At 47.9% G+C, this 24,918-nt stretch overlaps 1 protein-coding gene across 2 annotated transcripts; it reads right to left on the reverse strand.

Annotated features, from left to right (window-relative positions):
- Positions 1-2,824: 2,824 nt before the first annotated feature.
- Positions 2,825-23,960, reverse strand: CRLF2 (cytokine receptor like factor 2). Of its 2 annotated transcripts, XM_025435299.3 has the most exons (8): positions 23,779-23,959; positions 15,353-15,455; positions 13,678-13,841; positions 11,952-12,085; positions 9,246-9,408; positions 8,257-8,362; positions 5,886-5,970; positions 2,825-3,802 (listed from the first exon to the last, which is right to left on the reverse strand). In XM_025435299.3, the coding sequence occupies exons 1-8, from the start codon at positions 23,858-23,860 to the stop codon at positions 3,518-3,520; spliced, it is 1,122 nt and encodes a 373-aa protein (XP_025291084.3). In that variant the 5' UTR covers positions 23,861-23,959; the 3' UTR covers positions 2,825-3,517. The 2 variants fall into 2 exon arrangements, with proteins under 2 accessions (XP_025291084.3, XP_035568109.2); XM_035712216.2 differs by lacking the exon at positions 15,353-15,455 and having other exon boundaries at positions 23,779-23,960.
- Between the last annotated feature and the right edge of the window lie 958 nt (positions 23,961-24,918).

The raw sequence follows: 24,918 nt of genomic DNA on the forward strand, positions 1-24,918 counted from the left end.
GGGCAGGGAGGCTAGCCGTGAAGGGAGGGAGCCCAGGGTCTGTCCCTGGGATCACCTGTGCAGTTAGTTGAGTGACATGTGGCTGAAGCTCAAACACTCACATTGAAGAGCCCCCGACCCCAGGCTCCAGGGCCCCCATGTACACCTCCTGGCAGAGAACGGCCATGTCCCCCCAAACCAGAACCCACCAAAGGGCAGGACACGGGGTCCCCTGGGGCGGTGTGCACCTGCAGGGCACTCCTGACACTAGACAGATGTCCCTGGGAGAAGTCAGCACTATGAGAATTAACATCCGGCCCCCGGGGCCAATCCTGAGTGTGGCCTGGTGACCCCAAACACAGACTCAGCTTTGTCCATACAACTGTCTGTCTCCGGGGGGACTGCCAAATGCCCACAAACCGGGGCTGGGACAACAGACACTGATGGCGTTGGCTTCCGGGGAGGACCCTTTCTCAGCTCCCGGCCTCTGTTGTAGCCACTGTCTGAGTCACCTGTTTGGGGTAGTTTGTTACTGTGGCCACAGGAAACCCATGCAGGGCATTGACAAAGATGGGGCTAGCACTCTACAGATTGTCTCCCCCACCAGACTCCACCAGCCTCTGCTGAGCTCCTTCTCAACTAGGCCTGACTCTTGGGCTTCTGGGTTCATCTCTGCATCACCCAGTTTTACCAAAATGCAACTCACTCCATTTCATGGGAACGCTTGACTCTCAATATCTGGTCAATGGACCAGGTGGCCTGGCCACCTGGATGCCTGGCCACCTGGAGATCTGGTCACCTGGATGTCTGATTGGGTTCCTCATCTCCCACCACCCTCAATAACTGGTCACCTGGATACCTGGTCACCTGCATACCCAGTCTCCTGGATATCTGCTTACATGGATTTCTGGTCATGTCAATGCTCACCTGGATACTTGGTCACCTGGTGATCTGCTCACCTGGAACTTGGTCACCTGAATATCTGCTCACATGGATACTGGGTCACTTGGCTATCTGCTCACCTGGATACTTGGTCACCTGGATATCTGTTCCCATGGGTACTTGCTCACCTGGTTATCTGCTCACGTGGCTACCTGGCCACCTGGAGATGTGCTCACCTACAGATGTGATAGGTTTCCTCACTGCCTACCATCCCCTATATCTGGTCACCCTCAATATCTGCTCACCTGGATATCTGGTCACCTGGATGTCTGATTGGGTTCCTCATCTTCCACCACCCTCAATATCTGTTCACCTGGATACCTGGTCACCTGGATACCTGATCAACTGCAGATCTGCTCACTGGTAATTGTCCATCCATGAACGCACCTGCTCCTTGGCTGTAAACCCCACTTTCTCACAGTGTATTCAGAGCCAAGCCAGCTCTCCACCGGGGTCTCCTTTCCTCTGTTGCAACGTCCCTGAATGAAATCTGTTCTTCCCTCTGTAACTACCGTCCTATTCTCTCTCTTCCTCTCCTTTTTTTTTTCTTTTTTAACGCATGTCACTGAAAGCACACAACTCATCGTGCGGGGGTGCCTGGCACCATGCACGCCTGCAAATGGGGCCGAATGGGGTTTGAGAACTGGACACGGGCTTTACTGTGGAGGAGCCGGTGGGAGCAGGGCTGAGCTGGGGTCTTCCTCCTGCCGCTGGAGGCTATTGATATTGACCACACGGCAAGCGCTTGACCGTGCCTCTGTGCAGGGATGTGAGCATGTGTGTGTGTGTGCGTGTGTGCAGACCCAGCACTCACGTGCAGGAAGCCCATGCCCTCTTTGGCATTCATGTTCCAAGGAGGGGGGCCTCTCCTAACCCAGAAGCCAGGCTTGTCCTGCTCTGTGGACGCCACCACCCGCACCCCCTGCCCAGGCCCGCACGGTTCATAATCAGTTGCACAAAGCTCATTTTCCCTAATAGTGCTGATTCACGTCCGCCTGGAGGTGGTGTTTGCCCCCAGCTCCGCCCACTTGCCCACCTGCCTGGGACCAGCAGTAAAACACACACGCCAGAGTGATGCTTCACACAGGACGGTGTGAGCCCCCGAGCCCCAGGCCAACGTGCGCTAGGGCATCGCCAGCCCGTGAAACAGGGGGATGTTCCTGGGCAGGTGCAAAACCTGCTTTCTGTGTGACATAAACAGGCGTTCGGCATCGCTGGAGAACGCACGGTTCCCCTCGTCTGGGCTGTGTTTCCGCCTATTTCCCTTCCCACCTGAGCAGGTGCTGACAGTGGCGTCTGAGGAATCCATCCTCCCGCTGAGGATGAGCACTGAACGCATAAGCGAAGAACACACTTGCTTCTCCAAGACTGTCCCGCGGGTGACAGAGACGCATCCCTCGCGTTTCTTGCTTTGGCCGGTGCAGCTCTTGTGAGCTTCTCTCCATCACAAAATGGTGATGTTTACAGGATCGGGAAATGGGGGGGGGGGGGGATGCACGTGCAAGGGCTCCCTGGCACCTCACCTGTGGGCGGGTTGCCCTCATGGTGCACGGCTTGCATTTCTTAATTTCACCTCTTCTTTCTGATTAAATGGGGGTGCTGAATTGCATCCCCCAAAACCCGTAAATTGAGACCCTAACCCAGGAACTCAGAATGTGGCTATAATAGAGAATTGGGTCATTAAACAGGTAATTAAGGTACAATGAGGTCAGTAGGATGAGCCTTGATTGCATAGGACTGGGGTGCTTATAAGAAGAGAGAATGGGGACGCAGACACTCACAGAGGGACGACCACGTGATGACACACAAACTCCCCCACAAGGGCTCCCAATTTATCCTATTTGCAGCCCACAGAGACGCAGCAGGTACCCTCCCTGCTGGAGCGAAGAACCACGACCTTGAAAACCTACAAACGCCTAATTCTTTTGTCTCGTTATTTCCATTTTGCAAAATACAGTGTGATAGGCCCCACCCAAGGGGAAGACGCTCCGGGCGACCGCACTTGGCACGTTTGCATTCACCTGCCTCATCGATGAATGTCGTGAGCAAAGAGGCCAACAAAAACAGAGTCTCCGGAAGATAAGCGCACCCCTCCCCGCCGTTGTTGAAAAGTGGGTGTTTTTCCGGCGCGCGCAGTTAATAGCTGGGTGTCTGGTTGGCGTCTGTAAGGCAGGATTCGTTTCCGGCCCAGTGCTCCTCTTGCTGGGTCTGTGGGCCGCATCTCGAAAGCGCGGAGAAAGTGCTCGAGTGAAGACGTTGTAAGGGCGGGGCGTGGGTGACACGCACAGAGGAAGAAGGCCTCCGGGCACCCGGGCCATCTTGCCATACAATTTACATGAAAACATCAGCCACGAGGAGACGTGAGCTGAAAGCAAGAAACGCTCCAACACGCCGCGGGCCCCATCTCCGGGGAGTCTGCCTTGCAGCCCGTGAGTAGACATGCGTGGGATGGAAGCGGACACAAGGAGCGCACCGGTTGGGCGTTGGGGGTCTTCCGTGACCCTGACCCCCCACCCTGAACACGGCATTGTCGGTGGTGCTGAGCCCCCGAGATGCTGTAACGTCAACGTAAACCCCAATGTTGGCTTCTGAGCCCTCATAACATGACGTATGAGTTGTCACTCATCACGAACGTGAAGCCACCAAGAGAGACCCTCTTGCCGCCACCGCCGCCTTGCAGGGGCCGGCCAGGAAGCTGGCTGGGGTCCCCGGAGGCCTCTTCCTCCTCGGTCTGCGGACACGACGGGCCGGTCGTCAGGATGGGCATCTCGGCCTCAGCCGTGGCCAGGTGGACGATGAGAGCCTCTTCCGGGCCGCAATCATGCTCCGCACCCTCCATCTTATTCAAGGGGACCACGTTCTGGGTGTCCTTGATCCACTCCTGCGGGGATGACACAGGGCATGTCGGACTCAGGGAGACGCCCGTTGGCAGGTGCCAGGCCCCCGAGCCAGCATCCCTGGGCGGGAACAGCAATCCCCTGGGAACAGAAAGCTCCAGCATCCCTGAGCCCGCCCCGTGGTTCTTCTTACACCTGCATTTACCGTCACCCTCAAAACGCTGTATCTGCAAATACCTCCGCGGCCCTTTGAACGAGGGCAACGACAAGGAACACGACTGAATTGTGTTTGTGAGTTGCCCGGACTCTCGTGAGCGGGATTATCCCCCAGCGGGTCCAGGCGGGTTCTGGACGCGGCCATTCTAACGCACACCTAGGTGGGGGGACGTTCTTGATACTGGCAGGGGAGGGGTCTCCACGGGACGCTATGCCAACCGGGTGGGGGTGTCCTTGCTCCGGCCCTGTGTCTGCTCTCCCCTGCCCAGCCTCCCTCCTCTCCTTCATGTCTTTTGTCCTGAAAACGCTCTTCTAACCCCCTCCTCTCTCCCTAGGATCTCCCCCAGAAGAGGATCAGGATGTGCCCCTCCCTCCGGAAACCCCCACCCCATAGAAGGCACTTTGGACAAAAGATTATTTTGAGCTGAAGGTGATTAAGAAAGAACAAGCTCGGGAGGAGCTGTCTGCCTTCCCCTTTTCTGCACAAAAGCCTGGGCAAGAATTTCCATTTAGTAAAGATTTCCATGTGTAAAGGTGTCACTACAGGGGCAGGGAGAGCCCCCGTCACCCCAGAGGGTTGCAGTCTGCATAACAAACCTCACTTTCACCCCAGTCACCTTCCCACATGACACCTGCCACCCACAGGTCCCACCCTCCCCTGCCCTATAACTGTCCTGTCACTTCTCCCCGTTTTGTCACGCTGTGTGAAAATGGCGCCGGAGCCCGGGCTTCTAACTACCTCTTTGGGGTTTTCACTTCTTTTCTGTGAACACCCCTCCACCCTCAGGTGCCTATGAAATCAACCTTTTCTTTTTTTTTTTTTTAAGTCAACCTTTTCTTATGCCAATCTGTCCTCATCTGCTTAATTTGCAGGCCCTGAACAGAGAAACTAAGAGGGTGTAGGAAAAAATTTTCCCCCGTTTTTTTTGTTTGTTTGTTTTGTCCCTGATGTCTAAGGAGGTTGGAAATTAAACTTGCCCCTGTGGGAGGTCGGATGGTGCACACCCTTCCCAAAATAAAGATTTGTCCATCCTAACCTCCAGAACCTATAAATGTAAACTTATTTGGAAATAGGGTGTTTGCAAATATAAGTGAAGAGTCTGAGAAGAGCTCGTCCTGGACGAGGGTGGCCCTACATCCAACGACAGGGGTCCTCGGAAGAGACAGAAGAGGAGATGCAGGCGCAGAGGAGGAGCCACGTGAGGACGGAGACAGAGATGGGAGGGATGTGGCCACCAGCCCGGGGATGCCTGGGGCCCCAGACGCTGGAAGAGGCAGGAGGGACCCTCCCCGGAGGCCCCGCCCTGGACCTCAGGGGTCCTGCCCCCCCTGGAGCTCAGACTATGGTCTCCAGAGCTTGGAGATGATTAATTTCTGTTGTTTCAAGCCTCTGATTGGTGACATCTCCGGAGAAACTTCTAATGCATTATCCTGGAAAACGCACACCCCACCTGGCGAGCTCCTGGGGAGGGGGGGCTGGTCCCTTCTCCCCGGTTCCTAGCTGCTCATGCCCAGCCCTCCACAAGCAAGCCTTTATCAAGTGAATGAAACAATGCCTGTAAACCGTTTAAAAGCGGAAGTCTTGGGTTTGTTTTCAGCCGTGCAGGGTGAGCCCACGAAGAACACAACTTCCTGCTGAGATGAGAGGGCGATTGGGCTGGAAAATCCCGGGAGGGCAGAACTCTGTGGGGCTGGTTTAAAGACGAGCTGCCCCTTGAGCCCCTCTCTGGATCTGGTATCTCTCCGACCAGGAGAAAATGATGAAGCCACGGCTCTCATTTCAGAAAAGGCTCGCGGGCACGTAAAGGAGATAGCTGGAAGAAATGTCAGTTCTAACGAAGGTGCACGGGGAGGGATTAGACATAAAGGAATCGTGTTGAACATGCATGGGGTTGGGGGGGTGGTAGTTACCTGGAAGTTACCCTGGTGGGATTCAAAGAGCCCAGGGAAGGTGAATTTGGGATCGGGCACGCTGGGCATGAGGAGCTTCTTGACTCTGAAATGGACACGGAGAGTCTGGTCAGGCAGGCGAGCATGCCCGAGCAGGGCTGGGGACCTCCAATGGGCCGAGGATGGGGACACAGCTGCACCGCAGAGATGTGGTGCCTGCAGGGAACTGTACCTGTCGTGTCAAGGCATGTGCTCCCCCCACCTCAACTCCGCAGACACTCGTCTCCCAGCACCCACTTGACACCTCCCACCGACACTGTGATGTCCGGGGCACAGAGCACCTTAATGCGCAATATCGATTCCCACCACCCACGGACCATCCCGTCTCTTTGCTTGATGCAATGGGCCGAACTGTGTCAGTCATAGAGGTTGACATCATAGGTCAAAAGCCGTAACCCTCTCTGGGACTCGTGTGGGGAGATTGTGCTTTTCAAGCGGTAACAATGGAGCGTAAACGAGTCATAAGGGACGCGCCTCATGGGGCTGCCCCCTAAAATACGCTCCCCCCCCCCGAAGATTGATTATTTGAGGCTGAAGCCTATTACGATCCAGGACACATAGGAGGAGCTCTGTGTTCTTCTCCAGCTGCCTAAACACAAGGTGTCACTTTACCATTTTGCAATAGAAATTTCCATTTGTAAAGGTTCCCCCCGCCCCCCCCCCCCGCCAACCCCCGCCCCAGCTGCCTCAATTACCAGGAAGAGGAGAACTAATTTTTTTTCGCTGAGATCTTTCCACATACACAACTTTTCTGTGTCATTTGTTTTGTGTCTCCATTTTGTAGTCACCTTCCCAGAATTTATCTCCACCACAGCTTCAGAACCCTTTCTCCTCCACCTACTCACGTCTCTACAACCATTGCCCTTTGTTCAAGTGGTATATGCGAGGCTCCCCAGACTAACTACCTCTTTGGGTTTTCAGTTCCTATCTTTGGGTCCTCCCCGCTCGTAATATGATAACATCAATAGAGAAACAGTTGGCTTTTCTCCTGTTGGTCTGCCTTTGGCCACTTTAGTTCATAGGCCCCCGGGTCTTGGACTTAAAGGGTTGTGATCTAGTATGGTCCTAATTCAACATGACCGGTGTCTTTATAAAAAGACAGTGATTACGGGGATGTGTGTGCTCACAGAGGGATGGCACACAGGGACAAGATGGCGTCTACACTCCAAGAAGACAGGCCTCGGGTAATCAACCTGCCCACACCTACATCTCATAAATGCCTCTGGTTTGAGCCTCCGTGTGTCTGGTCCTTTGTGATGGCCGCCCTAGGACACCAACCAATATAGTTGACTTTTCACCCGTCATTGCAAAGGGGATTCCCTTGAAGCAGGGCAAGCGTTAGTGTTTTCCAAGAATCATGGGGCTCAGTTTCCCCTAGGGGTGCTTTCAACTCTCTATTGAAAACACCGGGCCTGTCACCGGTAGGCACCCTTATCTGATTGCTTCATCTCCACCCTAGCAGAGCTCCGTTTGGGTGGCATGCATGTGAGTCAGTAAAGGAGAGTTGACGAGGCTGGAAAGGTCGTGGGCAAGAATTAAACGAGGCACTTCGGTGCTGAATCTGGCTCTCAGTGGGGGACCCTGTGGAGTTGTCCAACTCACCCTGGTGCAGACCCAGGCTCAATGTTCCCGAGTGCTGCTCCATCTTTCTCTACCCGGGCCCCCTGCAGTTGCTATGAAAACCTCATCCCAAGAAACCACCATCCCAAGATGGTGCCCATGACCCTGGGCATCGGTACCTTCATGCATCATTCACAGCCAAGACGCCTGGGCAGCGTGACTCAGTTTACATAGGGATGGACATGGCGGTGGTTAAGTGGTTGTAAGAAAGCTGAGCAAAGAAAACTATTTAATATGATATTCATGAAAAACTGTCTACGGGCTCTGTTTCGCTACATCTGTCACTTGATTCGAAAACGAGACGAGCTTCTACGTGCGATTCTTCTCCCTTCACCCAACAGTTCCGTTTGATAAGTCTCAATAATAATTGAGAGGTGTTTTAAGCACCTGTTGCTCCAATATGGTAGGCGGACAATGGCTCAGCGGGGTGTGTGTGTGAAGCCAGCTAATCCTCTGGTAGGAGTTAACATTCATATATTCTACTGTTTCTACAAGACAAATACCCCAGGTATCCCTGCATTTTCGGCACTGTTTCCCTCAATTTTCTTAAAAGACGCTGTTGGCGAAGCGTGCACTGTGGGAAATGGGATGCTCACCTATCGGACGAATAACCCTATCAGATGATTCTTTTTCCCTTTCTACTTAGTGGACATATTGCAAACAAAGCCTCCCGTCCTGTGTGTATGACAAGGCTGTCAAGAGTCATCCTTACCTCCGTACTTTCCATAAAGACAGAAGAAGAAGGGACACTGTCAGCAACGCAACCATGCCAGAAACTAAAATAAATTTGGGGAAAAGTTTTTTCTCCTGGCACGAATCTAAAGCAAAAAAGAATGAGTTGCTGTCAGTTTTCAAGATGATAGTAGGTCAGGCTCCAATCCCCCACTTTCTTTCCTTTATAAACAGCAATGACAGTAAATCTTGATTGCGGTGGGACATATCCTGGAAAGAGAGATGGTGTCTCTGGACAGGCACCCATCAGGGTAGCCACCGCACAAGTGGTGTAGACTCAACACACTGCTCTCAAGTACCTGTGTTGCCAGGGGTGTTTGAGGAAACTGAGGCTTGCTTTAGGCTACTGTCTATCTATCTATCTATCTATCTATCTATCTATCTATCTATCTATCTATTATCTATCTATATATTATCTATTATCTATCTAACCATCCATCCATCCATCCATCCATCTTTCATACTATATCCATCCATCTGTCCATCTATATCTATCCATCCATCCACCCATCCATCCATCATATCTATTATCTATCCATCCATCTGTCCATCTGTATCTGTCTGTCTGCCTAACCATCCATCATATCTATCATCTACCTATATATCCGTCCATCCACTTATATTCATCTATCCATCTACTTATCTATGAACTATCATTCACTTACATATCTATCATATCTATATGTCGATGTCATCTATCATCTATTTTATATATCTATGATCTATGCCTATATCAATGAATCAGCATTCATAAATAGTACTTATTATCATTGTTGCTGTTAATAGAAATAAAAGTGAAAACTAGCCCAATAACGTAGGGGGTCTGGAAAACAAAACAAATGCTTTCAAATTGATCTCTGAAGTAGGAGGTGAGGTCATTCATTTTTAGGAACCTCCAATCCTCTCTCCCCCAAAAGACGAGGCGCTGGCCCATGTACAGGTGCAGCGCTGCTGTGTAGCAAGCATTACCTCTCAGCTCCCCCTTTTGCTGGTGTATCACCTCTGACCAGTCACTTGGGTATGTGTCGGGGCCATAGCTGGACTCCATTGTTTTCACTCTGGCCCGGAAGAAATAACATTTCTCAGCATCCAAGCCATCTGTCGTAACATTGCAGGTTTCTCCCTCCTTGGACTGAAGGGAAAAAAAGCAAGCACGGGATCAGTGGTTTGACCTAAGCTCTTTGTCTTTGTACTAGGGAGTCACATAAGGCACCTACTTTTCAGCATTCACATTCCAGTTGCACTTCATCTGTCTGCCTAAGGAAAACAAACGCAGCCAACAATCTCTATGCTCCCCTCCAAGAAGAAACAATCCTTCGTAACAGATAGTACTACAGATGCTTTTAAGAATTACTTAGTGAAAAGTTACTCCTTAAAAAGAAAAAGTAATTTTTTTTGTATGAATACAACAGTAACTCATGCTTACTTTGGAGACTTTAGAAAACATATGCACATACAAACACACAATTAAAAACGGTAAAAACCTTTATTCCAGTTCCATCATATAATCACCATTAACAAATTGATATTGTTTCTTTCCTTGTTTCTTTCCTTGGAAACTTTATTCCAGTTCCATCATATAATCACCATTAACAATTGATATTGTATTCATATAATGCAATGTTTTACTGTACACATTGCTTTCATCACTAAATATCATTTATCACTATAGTGCCTTTGGTGACTTACATATTTTATCATACAGATGTACCATTATTTATTTGACCATCTCCCTATTGTATGGCATAGAGGTGGCCTCCAATGCTTTGTATTTATTTTAGATAATGCCTCAACAGATGTCTCTGTGTATAAAACCACATCCGCATTTTTAATTCTTTCCTTAGGATCAATTTCTATTTTTTTTCAGGATTTTATTTATTTATTCATGAGACACAGAGAGCGAGGCAGAGACACAGGCAGAGGGAGAAGCAGGCTCCATGCAGGGACCCCAATGTGGGACTCGATCCCAGAACCCCAGGGTCATGACCTGATCCAAAGGCAGACAGTCGACCACTGAGCCCCCCAGGTGCCCAGATCAATTTCTAAAAAGGGGCTCAATAGGTCAGAAATAGGACAACTGATAAGCTCTTAAAGTTTGTTAATGCTCAACATCCTTGACCAGTATCACATCTTATTATTACCACACTCTTTAGGTGCTCTCCAGTACCCATCGATTGCTTTACTTTGCATTTCTTTGACGAGTTTCATCAAATTTCATTTCAGTGACGGTATTCTACTAGACCCAGCATTAGGTCAGCTTTTCTCTTTTCTGATAGGTCCCCTCCTGCTTGGGTTACATACAACGGCCTTCAACGGTATTCTCATTTTTATTCTTATTGCTGCGTTTTATTGCACCATTTCCAGATTTAGGGATGTATTATATGGGCACTTAGGATTTGCCTCTTCATAAGAATAGGGATTTCCATCTGTTGACAGATCTCCTCGCTGTCTCCTTGCTGGTGCAGACACCAGCAAATATAATAAGGGTGAGTAAGAGTAGTAGGAGTGAGTAGTAGATGTGAGCCTAGTAGTGAAAATAATTAGAGTAACCATAGTAAGGGTGAACTTACTCAATGTTTTTCACGTGTTATCACATCCATCCCCAAGTTGCTGTGGCTAGGTGCTATTATTATGTCCTCAGTGCTTGGGACATAGTAGATCCTCAGTAAGTAAATCTTGAGTGAATGTGGAAAGGATCCCCTCCCAACACCTGTAGACACAGCAGACATCGACTATCCTAGTCTGAGATGTTCAGTTATACTCACCTTGCCTTAGCTCCCCCTCCTCCCTAGATGGTCCCATGAGATATGATGCTTCTGGTTGATCCCATCATCCAAGTCTGCAAACCTTGATGGACACAGGTGTCCTTGCAGACTTGTGGAATCATTGACTTCTGGGATAGGCAGGCGGCTCATAGCCCAGGTAGCTTAACTACTTTTCCAGGGCAGTCTTTCCGAGATCCCGTCCAAGCCAACTTCAAGACTCTCCTTGGGCACCTCCGGGGGTGGGCACCTCACTATACCTGATCCAGGTGATTCCATCTGCCTTCTACAGATGATTTTGCCCATTGGCTCCAGTTCTGCTTTTGCAAAGATGTTAATCCTTTGTTTATATGGTGGTCATGTGATTATTGGAAGACAACTGTGAGCCCTTGAGTCATTGATATTTACATCATTTTAATTTATTCCATTGATTACGCCCAAATAGTCAGTACCAGAAAGGGTTCTCACATGTTCAAAAGGCATGCAAAGAGGGGTGGGTGGTACAGGGTATGGTGATGGTTAATTCTATTTGTCAACTTGGCCAAGGTTGGTGTCTAGTTTTTTACTTAGATGATACCCTAGGTGTTACTGTGAAGGTATTTTATAGAAATGATTGATGTTTTTAATCAGCCATCTTTAGGTCACTCTATAATGTGGGTGAGCCTTACTCAATCCATTGAAGGCCCTGAGAGGACATAGACTGGAGTTTCCCAGAGAAGTCTAAAGACCATAATGGAAACCTGTCTGTGTTTCCAGCCTTCTGGCCTGAGATGTGTCTGCCCCTATAATCCCATAAGCAATTCCTTAAAACAAATGCCAACATCTATCTCTGTGTCTCTCCACGTCTCTCTTGATTACCTCTTGGGGATCCTCGCTCACCCTTGGGCTGAGAAAAAGATGCTACCATGCTCACCTGCCACTCAGTGTCGAACATACTCTTGTACTGGATTTCATAGAGGAGACGCTTGTAGGGCAGATCAGAACAGGTCACTGTAATGGCTTCCTGATGCCACTGGAAGTTCAAGTCTTTTGGGGAGCTGGGTTTCACTGAGAAGGAGAGACAAAAAAATGATCACCACCTCTACAAAGATAAAGATTCCACATCTCTAAAATTATAGTGGTAAGTTTGCTTAGACTCACGTTCTCTGGCCTGCCTTAATCTTTTCCTTAATACTTTATTGGATTGGGACGCCTGAGTGGCTCAGCAGTTGAGCATCTGCCTTTGGCTCAGGGTGTGATCCTGCCATCCCAGGTTCAAGTCCCACATCGGGCTCCCTGCAGGGACCCTGTTTCTCCTTCTGCCTATGTCTCTGCTTCTCTCTCTCTCTCATGAATAAATAAATAATCTTAAAAAATACTTTATTAGACTGAGGATGAGGGTGTTATTCATCCTCATTACATCTATAGCATAGCTCCAAGGACCTGAATGTGTATCGTCAAATGAACTCTTTGAAATTGTGTGAAAATGTCTGTTATGGGATAAATAGTGTCCCCCTAAGAAAGATATGTTGGAGTCCTAGCCCCCATATCTCAGAATATGTGCATTTGGGATCATTGCAGGCATGATAATTAAAGATAAAATGGGGTTTACTGGAGTAGAGTGGGCTCTGGTCCTATATAATTAGTGTCCTCATAAGAGGAGACACAGACACACAGAGGGAAACGGGCATGTGAAGATAGAGGTATAGATGGAGCTGATGCATCTACAAGCTAAGGAACAGCAGCCACCAGAAGGCAAGAGAGAGAGACATGGAACAGGTCATCCCCTAGAGCCTCCAGAAGGAACCAGCTCTGCCCACACCTTGATTTCAGATGCCCGGGGTCTTCTTAACTGTGGGAGGGCAAATTTCTGTTGTTTTAAGCCACCTGCTTTGTAGCAGTTTGTTGCAGTAGCCTCAGCAAACTAAAGTGAAGACAGAACATGGAAAACATCACATGAGACTCCTTCCCCACCAGCCTGTCCTTTGGGAAATGAACGCTTTCATGAGTTAAACGGTGTCCCCCGACAAGTACGTTCATGAGCTGATCTCTGGTACCGTGAATGTGGCTTTATTAGGAAATAAGGTCCTTGCAGATCTAATCAAGATAGGATGAGTTCATCCTGGAGCAGGATGGTCCTAAATCCAAGAACAAGTGTCCCTAGATGGAAGAAGAGAGACACAGACACAGGAGGAGCCACATGAGGATGGAGACAGAGACAGGAGGGATGCGGACACCAGCTCAGGGACACCTAAAGCCCCCAACGCTGGAAGAGACAGGAAGGACCCTCCTCTGGAGCCTCTGGAGGATGCACAACTCTCCCCAACCTGGAGCTCAGAGTCTGGTCTCCAGAGCTTAGTGATGATTAATTTCTGTTGTTTTAAGCTGCCTGATTTGTGGTCTTTTTATTTGCAGTGTTTTATAACCCTAGATTGACAGCCAACCCTGAATGCACCTAAGAAAACCAATGGGGGTGGTATCAAGGGGAAAGGGGGGCTTTTCTCTCTCTCTCTCTCTCTCTCTCTCTCTGTTGGAGGACAGAGTGCCATGACACATCTTTGTCCAATGTGTGTATCAAGACGAATTTTCTAGAAGGCCAGTCTCTTCGAAGTTGGAGTAGGAAAGGGGCACTTGGCAACGAGTTCATTTTTGGTACTTACAGTAAGCACTGATCCACTGACATTTGTTGAGAAGGAGACGTGTTCCATTCCAGATGGAAAAGCACAGAATTTCATCTTCTTTTGCCTCCAGGAGGCATCCAGCAGTGCGACTTTGTTGAAGAATATAGTTGGAGCATTGGCTATCAGTCTCGTCACTGGTTAACCTGTGGTTAAAACATAGAACCATTCAGCCATAGAGAGTCTTTGAAAATAGCATCTTCACACATCTCCTGGCTCACTCCTCTGCTCCATATCTCTGCCACAGATTGGGAACTCCCTTCACTCGCTTCAAGAACCCTTTCTTAAAGCCCAGCAAGAACTGTCCAAATAGAAAAATACCCCCTCTCTCAACACAGTATGCTCCCTGAAGGCCCCCTGTAGTGGGTTGGATGGTGGTTCTCCAAAAGGCCTGTTCATGCATTAATCCTTGGAATCTGTGAATGGGGCCTCATTTGGAAATACGGTCTTGACAGGTGTGATTAAAGGAAAGATATCAAGATAAGGTCATCTTGCATTACAGTGGGTCCTAAATCCAGTGACACTGTCCCTATAAGAGACACAAGACGAGACACAGACACAAAGGAGAAGCCAGGTGAAGATGGAGGCAGACATGGGAGGGATGCAGCCACCAGCCCAGAGATGCCTGCAGCCCCAGATGCTGGAAGAGGCAGGACGGACCCTCCTTGGAAGCACCTGCCTCCCCTGGATCTCAAACTTCTGGTCTCCAGAACTGGGAGACAATGAATTTGTGTTGTTCTAAGCTGCTCAGTTTGTGGTACTGTGTTATGACTGCCCCAGAAGACTAATAAAAGTACAGTTTGACTTGCAGAGTCACCATGCCCTTGATTTGAGGAGGCACTTTAATAAGGATGAACCAACACTGGAGATCTCCCTGAGGCTTCCTACAATATTAAGAAAAAAAATATGGTGCCCAGTTGGGACCAGTTTAGGCTCTGTCCTGAGGTCCTCAAATCCAAGCAGTGACTTGATCGAGAATTATGTCCTTTATAATAAAGAAACTGACGCTCAAGTGACTTACCTATGTGACCATCTAGGAGACCCAGCAGATTTTTTTAAATGTTTATTTCCCAACCAATTCACCTTAAAATGTCCCTCCTGTGTACACTTTCCCATTCATCTCCTATGCTATCAAACTGTGAAGAATCAATCACACATCTCTCCCATTCACAGAATTGAGGCTAAGTTAATTGGAGAATGCTTCTCTCCTACATTTATACTGAGACCAAAAAAAAAAAAAAAAAAAAAGCCCATGATAGGGAGACACACTTTTGGAAGGTGGCTGCTGGAAAGCTGGCATGAAACGTCTCAGAAGGTCAACCTTTGCCACGGCTGCATACCTTGTTTCAAGGGAACAGGGTTCCCGTCAAAGGTATCTGTCGAGACGTTGTGAATGGTCCTGGATGAATAAGCACCTTGTGGATGTCCTCGTATGAATCTAGGTGGTTTTGAGTGTGACTTAGTCATCACTTGGTTAAGAGGTGTGGTTGCGGTTGTGGTGAGGGGTCAGGGCGAAACAGAGCACACACATTGACACTTGCACATTCTTGATTCTTCACACCTTCACTAGCTGGCCCTTCACACGCAATTGCTGGTATCTCAGGAGAAGAACTATTTGAGCACAAGACATGGTGTTCCCTTCCTGAGGGGCACTTACTTGTAGAGGAAAGTCAAATTTGTCCCCGAGTATTGGCTTGCATTCCATGTAACCTGCACAGCTTCAAAATTAAAGTTGATCATCTGAAGCTGCAATACTCCTTCTGGGTAAAAAGAGACAAATAGAGGATCCATTGAGGCAATGCTGAAACTGGTTGGAAATTTATAAAAGGACATTAGCACTTGAGGATATAAGAATAATAGAATGCTTTATAGGGATGGATAAAATCAAGATTTTTCTCAAACAAGCCGGCTTTAATTATGTCAGTTAAGAGCTGCAGGATATACAAAGGGTTACTGGGGACAGAGGAATAAGTCAGGAGCAAGATTACGGCTGCTTTTCTTCATATGTTTGCAAGACGTAATGACCATTAATTAGTATGAAGAGCAGCTATTGAGTATTGACTCTGTGTCTGATGACCTCCTCTTTTGTGGGCACACAGGGGGCATTAGACACTGTGCCCCATCCACCAAACTCGTGGTCTCACTCAGAAAACTTACAACTCACACATGACAACTTGAGGAAAGGTTCACAGACAAATGAACCCTCTGTCTTTGCTTTTAAAGTGACTTAGGCTTGGGCAGTTTTTATTTTCACACATGCCTGGGTTAGTCATTGTGAAAGTAGTTAATGGGTGTATTCTAGGATTAAGTAAATATGCTGTGATGCTGCGGATAAGAAAGGGCAAGTTTCCAACTGCCAGGGAAGGGAATGACAATTTTGGGAATATGGAAGGCTCGAATGAACCCGGTGGTGTTGAGTTAGAAGTGGAAGTATCAGGTTATGTATGTAGACAATAGAATGGATAGATAGATAGATAGATAGATAGATAGATAGATAGATAATAGATAGATAGATAGATAGATAGATAGATAGATAGATAGATAGATAGATGATATATGGTAGATATGATGGATAGATAGTAGATGATGGATGGATAGGTAAATAGATAGATAATGGATGGGTAGATAGATAATAGATGATAGATATAACAGATGGTTGAATGGATGGATAGATAGATAGATAGATAGATAGATAGATAGATAGATAGATAATGGATGGATGGATGGATGGATGGATGGTCAATGGACACATTTCTAGCACCCAGCAGGTCATGAGTATGATGAGATACATGATGAGCTGAAGAGATACATGTTCACAAATGCTGAGAAAGAGGGTCTCGAAGTCTCCAGGTCAGGGACTCACATTTCACATTCAGTCCTGGGTTCAGCAACCCCACCCCTAAAGCAGGAGGCAAATATACATCATGACCTTGGACCTGTTTGCTCAACACCCCATAAGGTCTCTGGGCTGGAAGACTTGGCCTGCTGAACATTCATGGGGTCGCATCCTACTTCATGGTCCAGAATTAGCCATGCTTTCCCATCACACCTTCTCACCAATCCAAATTCAATCTGCTATTTCACTGATGTTTTTCAAGACCTCCCAAAACAATATTTTTGTGTGATCAGCCAGTGACCATCTACATTGTAGAAATGAACAAAAGACACCCAAATAAGAACAAGGAGAGTACGTTTATTCAAAGCTTGCCGTACCAGGGAGTGGACCACCATCAAGTGCATTTGGTGTCCAATTAAAGGTAGAAGGAGAGATGAAAATGTTCTTTGAATTTTTAAGAAAGCCTTTCAGATGCCCGAGGTGTATGGAATACTTCTGTTCTGTGCTGACCATTGTTCCTGATGTGACTGATCACAAGACAGGTAACCTCAGACCTATTGATCCATTGGTTCCAGAAAGAGAGAGGAGATGTCAGGAAGGACGTCATGGCTTCTGGAAATCTCTGACTTTCAGGAAAGGAACCAGTATCCATCCCTCACAGTGAACACCTCCTGGGTCTGAAAGGGAGGGAAGTTTATAGCTGAGGTGTCAACGTTATTTCAGATCTTGGGACCTCTGTCTGTGGAACACATCTAATGGATAAAGCCTGATGCCCCGTGCACAAGCAGGAAAGCAGAACTGTTCTGCACTTCACTGCCACCCCCACAGGATGAGTCAGCTGCGGGGACAGGAGGGAGCGAGATCAGACTTGGAAAGGGGAGAAAAAAAGCAAGTCACCCTGTCTCTGTTACTTCTTTGTCAACTTCTCAGAACGGATTCAGATGTTCCTAACCAGTGTAGGTGAGGGACGTGATTGGGGTTCTCCTGACTGGGGTGTGGGCGAGACTTCTCTGAGAAGAGAAAGGAAAGCACAGAAGGTCTCCCGCTGATCCTACAAAATGTTTTCATGTAGCACAGGGTTGCTCTTTCAGGTAGCACTGGGCATAAAAGCCGGTCCAAGATTAGGAAGATATTTGTGAGGTCTTGTGTGCAGTTTGCAAAATAGAAAGAGAACTTTTGCTTTGCATGTTTGGTCTTTACCCCTGCCCTGCCTGTGCCTTGAAAGAGCAAATCAAAATTTAAAAACAAAAGACTTGGGGCACCCGTGTTGCTCAGTTGGTTAAGCACCTGCCTTCAGCTCAGGTCAGGATCTCAGGGTCCTGGGATTGAGCTCCCAGTTGGGCTCCCTGCTCAGTGGGGAGTCTGCTTCTCCCTCTGCCCCTCCCCTTGCTTGTGCTCACTCTCAGTCAAATAAATAAATAAAATCTATTTTTTAAAATATTTTATTTATTTATTCATGAGAGACACAAGGAAAGAGAGAGGCAGAGACACAGGCAGAGGGAGAAGCAGGCTCCATGCAGGGAGTCGGACGTGGGACTTGATCCCGGGTCTCCAGGATCATACCCTGGGCTGAAGTTGGCGCTAAACCCCTGAACCATCCAGGCTGCCCAAATAAGTAAAATCTTAGGAAAAATAGAATAAAATAAAATGAAAATGAAATTGAATTAAAAGTAAAATTAAATTAAATTAAACAAAATAAAATAAAATAAAATAAAATAAAATAAATAAAATAAAATAAAATAAAATAAAATAAAATAAAATAAAATAAAATAAAATAAAATGAAATAAAGGAAGAGAGACCTCCCCCCTCCATTTTCTTAAGAATTTACTTAGGAAACTTGTCAGATCTTTCTCCATGTCTTTGACATCCATGCAAATCCTTTTAAAACTTAATAAGATCTTTACCAGACTCAGGACCCAGGGGTATCTTTCTCAAGGAAACCAACTCTTTGAAATGCAAATACCAGGGAATGTGATGCTCCACCTCCCACTTGTAGTGTGAGGGAAAGTCTGGCTCCACGTTGGAACACATCTTGTCGTAAAGATAGGAGTTTTTTTCCCCCCATGGGATAAATCCAATGAGCTAACACAGACAGTGTCTCCAATTACCAGGTGAAGTTAGGGAAAACCTTGTCTGACAAAAGGTGCTGAGGGGTCACCAGGTCGAGGACTAGTCATTATTTATTCACAGATTACGTGTGTCATGGGTTGTGTCCACGAGCTCTAGTAAAGGGTTTCTGTGTTTGTAGATGTCTCGTCTTTGTAGATCTCGTTGGTGCACTGTGTGCGGTAGACGTGTGTCGCATTCTGCTTCAATGCCTATTTTATAATAAAGTGATTTTCCTCAACAAAAAGGAATGCACGGATGCCAGAAATGTGCTTTCCCCCTCCAGTTGTTGCTCGGAAAGCACGCGTCGGCTTTAGGAGATGTGGTGAACTTATTAGGCCGCGTCAAGACGCGAAGGCGTAAAATTGCACATGGTAGCCGACGCCCTTTAATGCAGGCAGTCCTAGCGATAGAAGTTGTCTGTACAGAGAGAGGAAGAGGCAGAGAACGATGCTTCGGACACCAATGTCCAGACTTCATCAATAGTTCACTTGTATTCAAAAATCCCCACTTTTCAGGAGAGCCCCACATGCACTAGATGGTGGACGCCATGGGATGGGGAGGAGACGGGACTCGGTGTTTAATGGAGACAGAGTTTCAGTTTGGGAAGATGAGAAAGTTCTAGAAATGAATGGTGAAGGTGGTTACACAACCATGTGAATGTACTTAATGTACACTTTATAGACAGAACATTCTATATATAGCTAACCATCATTTTTAAAAAACCAATAAGCAACTTAATTTTGTACAAAAATTGCATTTGGCAACATAATTTTACGATACTTCTTGAAGTAATCGCTCATGCTCTAGATTTGGGAGCGTGTGCCTCCAAGAAATGGTTGAAATGAATTTTGCTGCCTTGTTTTGATACCAGTGAGACAGGTATTCCACCCTGTTTCATTCGGGGCTAAACCATTTTTTTTTATCTTTTTTTTAATTTCTTTTTTTAATTTCCTTTTTTCTTTTCTTTTTTTTAATTTCTTTTTTCTTTTCTTTTTTAATTTCTTTTTTATTTCTTTTTTTAATTTCTTTTTTATTTCTTTTTTTAATTTCTTTTTTCTTTTTTTATTTCTTTTTTAATCTTTTTTATTTCTTTTTTAAATTTATTTCTTTATTTTTTTTAATTTATTTTTTACTGGTGTACAATTTACTAACATACAGAATAACCCCCAGTGCCCGTCACCCATTCACTCCCACCCCCCGCCCTCCTCCCCTTCTACCACCCCTAGTTCGTTTCCCAGAGTTAGCAGTCTTTACGTTCTGTCTCCTTTATTTATTTATTTATTTATTTATTTATTTATTTATTTATTTTACTTATTGACTTATTTTAAAGGGTGAGAGTGAGACTGTGTGCGGACGGAGAATCTTTAAGAAGTCTCCCTGCAACCTCACACTGAATCTCGCAACCTTGAGGTCACACAACTTGAACCAAAACTGAGAGTTGGATGCTCCATGGACTGAGCCACCCAGGCGCCCCTGGGCAAAATTCTGAAAACCGTTTCTTTGGACAAACACACTGCGATCCATCCATATGATGGCGCATCATTCATAAAAAGGAATTAAGAAAAAAAAACTCTTCTACAATGTGGCTGAAATATGAAAATAAGCAGCCGTGTGAATGGACCCACAAAAATTCTCACAGAGTGTGTGATATCATGGATGGGAAGTGTCCAGATATGGAAATCCGGGGACACAGAGAGCCTATTAGTGGTTGTCAGGAGCTGGGTACGGGATCGGGATCCCAGAATGACAGATTAGCAGGGTTTTAGAGTTCCCTCTGGGGATGACGGAAATGCTCTAAAACTCGTTGCACATATTCTATGCATCTACTAAAATCTACTAAAATCTACATTTTAAATGACCAATTATATATCAATAAGGCTGTTTTCAAATCATTCAATTAAAAAATAAAAAAAATAGGGGATCCCTGGGTGGCGCAGCGGTTTGGCGCCTGCCTTTGGCCCAGGGCGCGATCCTGGAGACCCGGGATCGAATCCCACATCGGGCTCCCGGTGCATGGAGCCTGCTTCTCCCTCTGCCTGTGTCTCTGCCTCTCTCTCTCTCACTGTGTGCCTATCATAAATAAATTAAAAAAATGTTTAAAAAAATAAAAAATAAATAAAAATAAAAATAAAAAAATAAAATAAAACAGAAAGACGTGTCCCATTTCACCTTCTTGCCCTGCCCTGCCTGTGGCCTTCTCCTCTATTGAGGGAGAGCTAACCCCCCTCCATTGTGATGAGCAGGGTCCCCCCCACAAACATGTTGCGATAGGAACGTGCTGGGACCACCAGCTCCCCGGTTGCAAGGACCCTGCGGATCTTTAGCAAAATTGCATTTGTTTCTGTAACACCCAATCAGAAAGCTGCAGGGAAATCCGGAACTGACGGATTTCGGAGCATTTGCAAATAGTGACAATAGTGGGTGAGGGTGCGTCATTTGAACACCAACAATCTCCTTCTGGGTGTGGTACCCACGTCCCAGTTCAAGACACACAGACAGAGGAACAGAGAAGATGATGGAAGCAGCACGAGAACCTGCTACCACAAGTGTGGGTGTTGCCACCACTGGATGCAGCACTGGGTATTTTTGGGGTGAGTACCCAGTGGGCCACCAAAGCAGTGGCAGGCCCAGTGGGGAAACCACGGATGCACCCGTCGGACGGTGGCGGCGTCCTGTAAAAATCCTTGGTCGCTCCCCATTGAGGGGGTGGGCAGGGGTGCAGTTCTGGGTTCACAGCAGGGTTCACAGCTGCCAGTGCAGAGACGCGGGCAGAGACCACAAGGGTTCACAGCATTAGTCACGCAGGAAACTCCGGATGGTTCTTGTGTGTCCCCAGAGCGAGGGCACCGAGCTCCAGAACCCATGAAGTCACATCGGGATGCCCCCATGCCCTCCTCCTGGGCGCTCGCGGGCTCCCCGGGTGGAAGGAGGGTGGCAGAAAACGCAGCCTCACGGACCCCTCCCCGAGGCAGAGCGGGTCCGCGTGACATCACAGCGGCGAGCGGTCAACCCGTGTGATGGTTCTGATAGGGTCTGCAATGTGAATCGTGTGATTTGGACTCTCTCTCTCTCTTACTTTCTCTCCACCTACTTTATTTACCAGGCAGCCGAAGTGCCAGCAACGGTTGCTCAACGCAAATGCAACGGCAGCCATACAGCGGTGCCACCCTGCAGGGCCGCGTCCACGTGGACACCTTCTGGAACCAAGCTCACACCTGTCAGCCCGTCTGCCCACCCCGCTTGGGCGCTCCTCCCTCTTCTGGTCCGCTCTGTCACCCAGATGCGCGGTCTACATGCGGCATGCAGGGCTCTGTGCTGACAGGTCGGTCCCGCCCACAGCTAAGAGCTGGCCGCCCGAACCTCTACAAACACCCTCTTTGCAAATAAAGTCCAGGGGGAGGTTGTAGGGGCTCAGACTTGATGATTTTAGGGGTCGCAGCTGAGCCCACGGAGCAAGGGCACATGGCGCACTAGGGTATGGGAACGATCATCATAGGCCTCGATGCTCCTAAGATGCTCCACAGTTGCCGAGGAAAGGTGGGTAAGTGGGTGTTCATAGCGGGGCTGGATGTGTCTGGTCCTATTCTAGTGTGGGAACACTTGACCTCAGCACGCCCTGCAAGGCTCCTCCAGCATCAGCACCATGGCAGCAGGGGTGAAAGCTGCACACATCTGTGGTGCAGAGGAAGCCCGATGCCCAGGCTGTGTCCCTCCTGTCTTCTAAGGGAGCAGGTGCACATGGGACCCCTTCTGCGTCTGCACTCAGCTTCCTCCCCTGCACACACCTCCACCCTCACCCACCCCTGAGTCTTGCTGCATGTGAGCTGAGCATCTGCACTCAGCTGCACACAGCTCTCTGTCCCTAAATCTGCACGAGCCCCCTGTCTGTTCCTGGGCACGTTCTGGGCGAATGGACATCGTCCTGACGCACCTGATACACGTGCAATGTGAAGCCCAAAATGGGTCCTCATGTCTCAAACAGTCGGCACGACAGTGGCCTCCCCATACATCTGTGGGATCCCGACTGGTCCCATCAGTGCGTATGACCCATGCATATTGCAAGTGCCAGTGGATTAATGACGGGGACACCAGGGAGCCCAGGAGCCGTGCGGGGAGCTTTCCCAGGGCTGCACCCCTGTGAGACCCCGTTCCCTCGACTACTTAGTTTCTAAGGCTTCTGTGCCTATAAGGACTCGGGTACAAGTCAACTCCATTGAAGGAAAAGCAAGCAAACCACAAATAGCTTTCAGGAACAAAACGAGCTCCGGTGTTCCCCAAGAAGTTACTAGAAGAGTTTTGAGGGTGTGCCTGGTGCATGTGAGTGGAGCATCTGATACATGCAATTCGAGAATCGTGTTTGTGCTGCTGTAGCCCAGTCTAGGGGAAACCCGCACTCAGACTCTCTGGGAGTCAGTGCTGAGCCAGTGGGACCCCCCAATGTGCCATCAAGAGACTGTAGCCAATGGGGCGTCTCTGGATTGAGCCTTGCAAACCAGGCAAGCAAGAGGGCAGCTCAGACACACAGGGACGAGCATGGAGTGACGCGACGTGACCCTTCACAGATGAGAGGTCCCTGAAGCGCCTTCCCCAGTTCCTGTGTCTGCCACCCGCATGCTAGAAAATCCCGTGTGGCACAAGAGCGGCCCCCACAATCCCCACGGCAGCTGATCCCTCCATCCGCCTTCTTTCGCCCTCACCTTTTTCTCAGATGTGACACGAGCTCATTTTGGACAGACCAATATTCAGTAAACATAAAGGCTTTGCTCTCTGGGAAAGCAAAGGGGACAGGGAAGCCACCCAGAGCCTGCATGCAACAGATGGACCTGGACTGTTTGTATTGGCGTCCTTTTTTTTCTTTTTTTTGCACATTAGAACCGAATGCATTGGAAGTCGATCCAACATGAGCCCTTTGCAAAGAGGCAAACTTGGGTTTGCAGGGGCTGGGAAATCTGGGCCAGCTGCTTGCTACTGTTAAGAAGCAGAGAAAGAAAAACACAAAAACAAGACGACAGATGCTACAGTTGCAAAAGAGAAAGAGAAAAAGAGCAGAAGGAGGGAAGGAAAGACCAAAGGAAGGCATGCTAAAGTAAAGGACACCCTAGGCACACAAGCAGCCGCATCTCCAAGCAGGGCTTACCCAGTGCCTCGTCCCCCGAAACCGTCACAGTGGCCAGCAGGAAGACGGCGGCAGACACCCAAGGCAGAAGCACCGTCCTCATTCTTGGGGAGACCCACAACAGAGCGAGCACAAGGTCCGTGTGCCTTCATGGCTCATCTACAGAGGCTACCCTCTGTTTAAAGAGTGGAACAGAAACAAGGAAATGACAACGGGAAGCGGATTCAATCTTGACCTAAAACGATGACTCTTTAAAAAAAAAAAAAAAAAAAAAAAAAACCACGACAAAAATGTAAGATCACTCTTGTATACTCGCTGCCCATGAGCTCGGCTTGAAAGGGTTCTGGCTGGTTGGTAAAGTCCTGCAGCCATGCTGTGGATGGCCAGCATGGCAGGTCATCAAGAGGTGTGGACGTTTGGCACTCCCCACCTCCGCCCATGTGGCTCCAGCCAAGCTGCAGGGAAGGAGGTGAGCATGGTGTTCTTACGGTTCATACTTCAGGGACTTTCAGAACTCCAACGAAGAATCACCGTTCGTGGGGTGTTAATGGGGAGACTGGTTGGTGTGTGTTGCTCAAGAGCATGAACCTGAGACTGGCCACCTGTCAGTGGCCAATTTCTGTCCATAGCTTCTGCCTTCAAAGGTGCTCCTGGGGGACACCCACCAGGGTGACTCCATGGGTTAAGCATCTCCCTTCAGTTCAGGTCATGATCCAGGAGTCCTGGGATCAAGTACCAAGTCAGGCTCCGTGCTCAGCAAGGAGCCTGCTTCTCCCTTTCCCTCTGCCTTTTCCTCTGCTCATGCTCTCTCTCTCAAACAAATAAAATCTTTTTAAAAAAAATAAAGGAAAAAAAACAAATGCGCTCCCTGGAATGGCTGCCCAGGGCTCATACTAAAATTATAGAAGGGAAAAAATAAGTAAGTAAGTAAGTAAATAAATAAATAAATAAATAAATAAAGTAAAATTATAGAAGGGGAGCGCCTGGCTAGCTCAGTCTGGGAAGCATGTGACTCTTAGTTTCAGGGCTGTGAGTTCAAGCCCCACATTTGGGGTTAGAGATTACTTAAAACAACTTTTTTAAATTTAAATTTAAAAACATTTTTTTTAATTTCTTAAATAATACTCACAGTGATTACTGTATGGATAAAAATAGGCCATG

The sequence above is a fragment of the Canis lupus genome, chromosome X, assembly GCF_003254725.2.
Source record: "Canis lupus dingo isolate Sandy chromosome X, ASM325472v2, whole genome shotgun sequence".
NCBI classification, from domain to species: domain Eukaryota; kingdom Metazoa; phylum Chordata; class Mammalia; order Carnivora; family Canidae; genus Canis; species Canis lupus.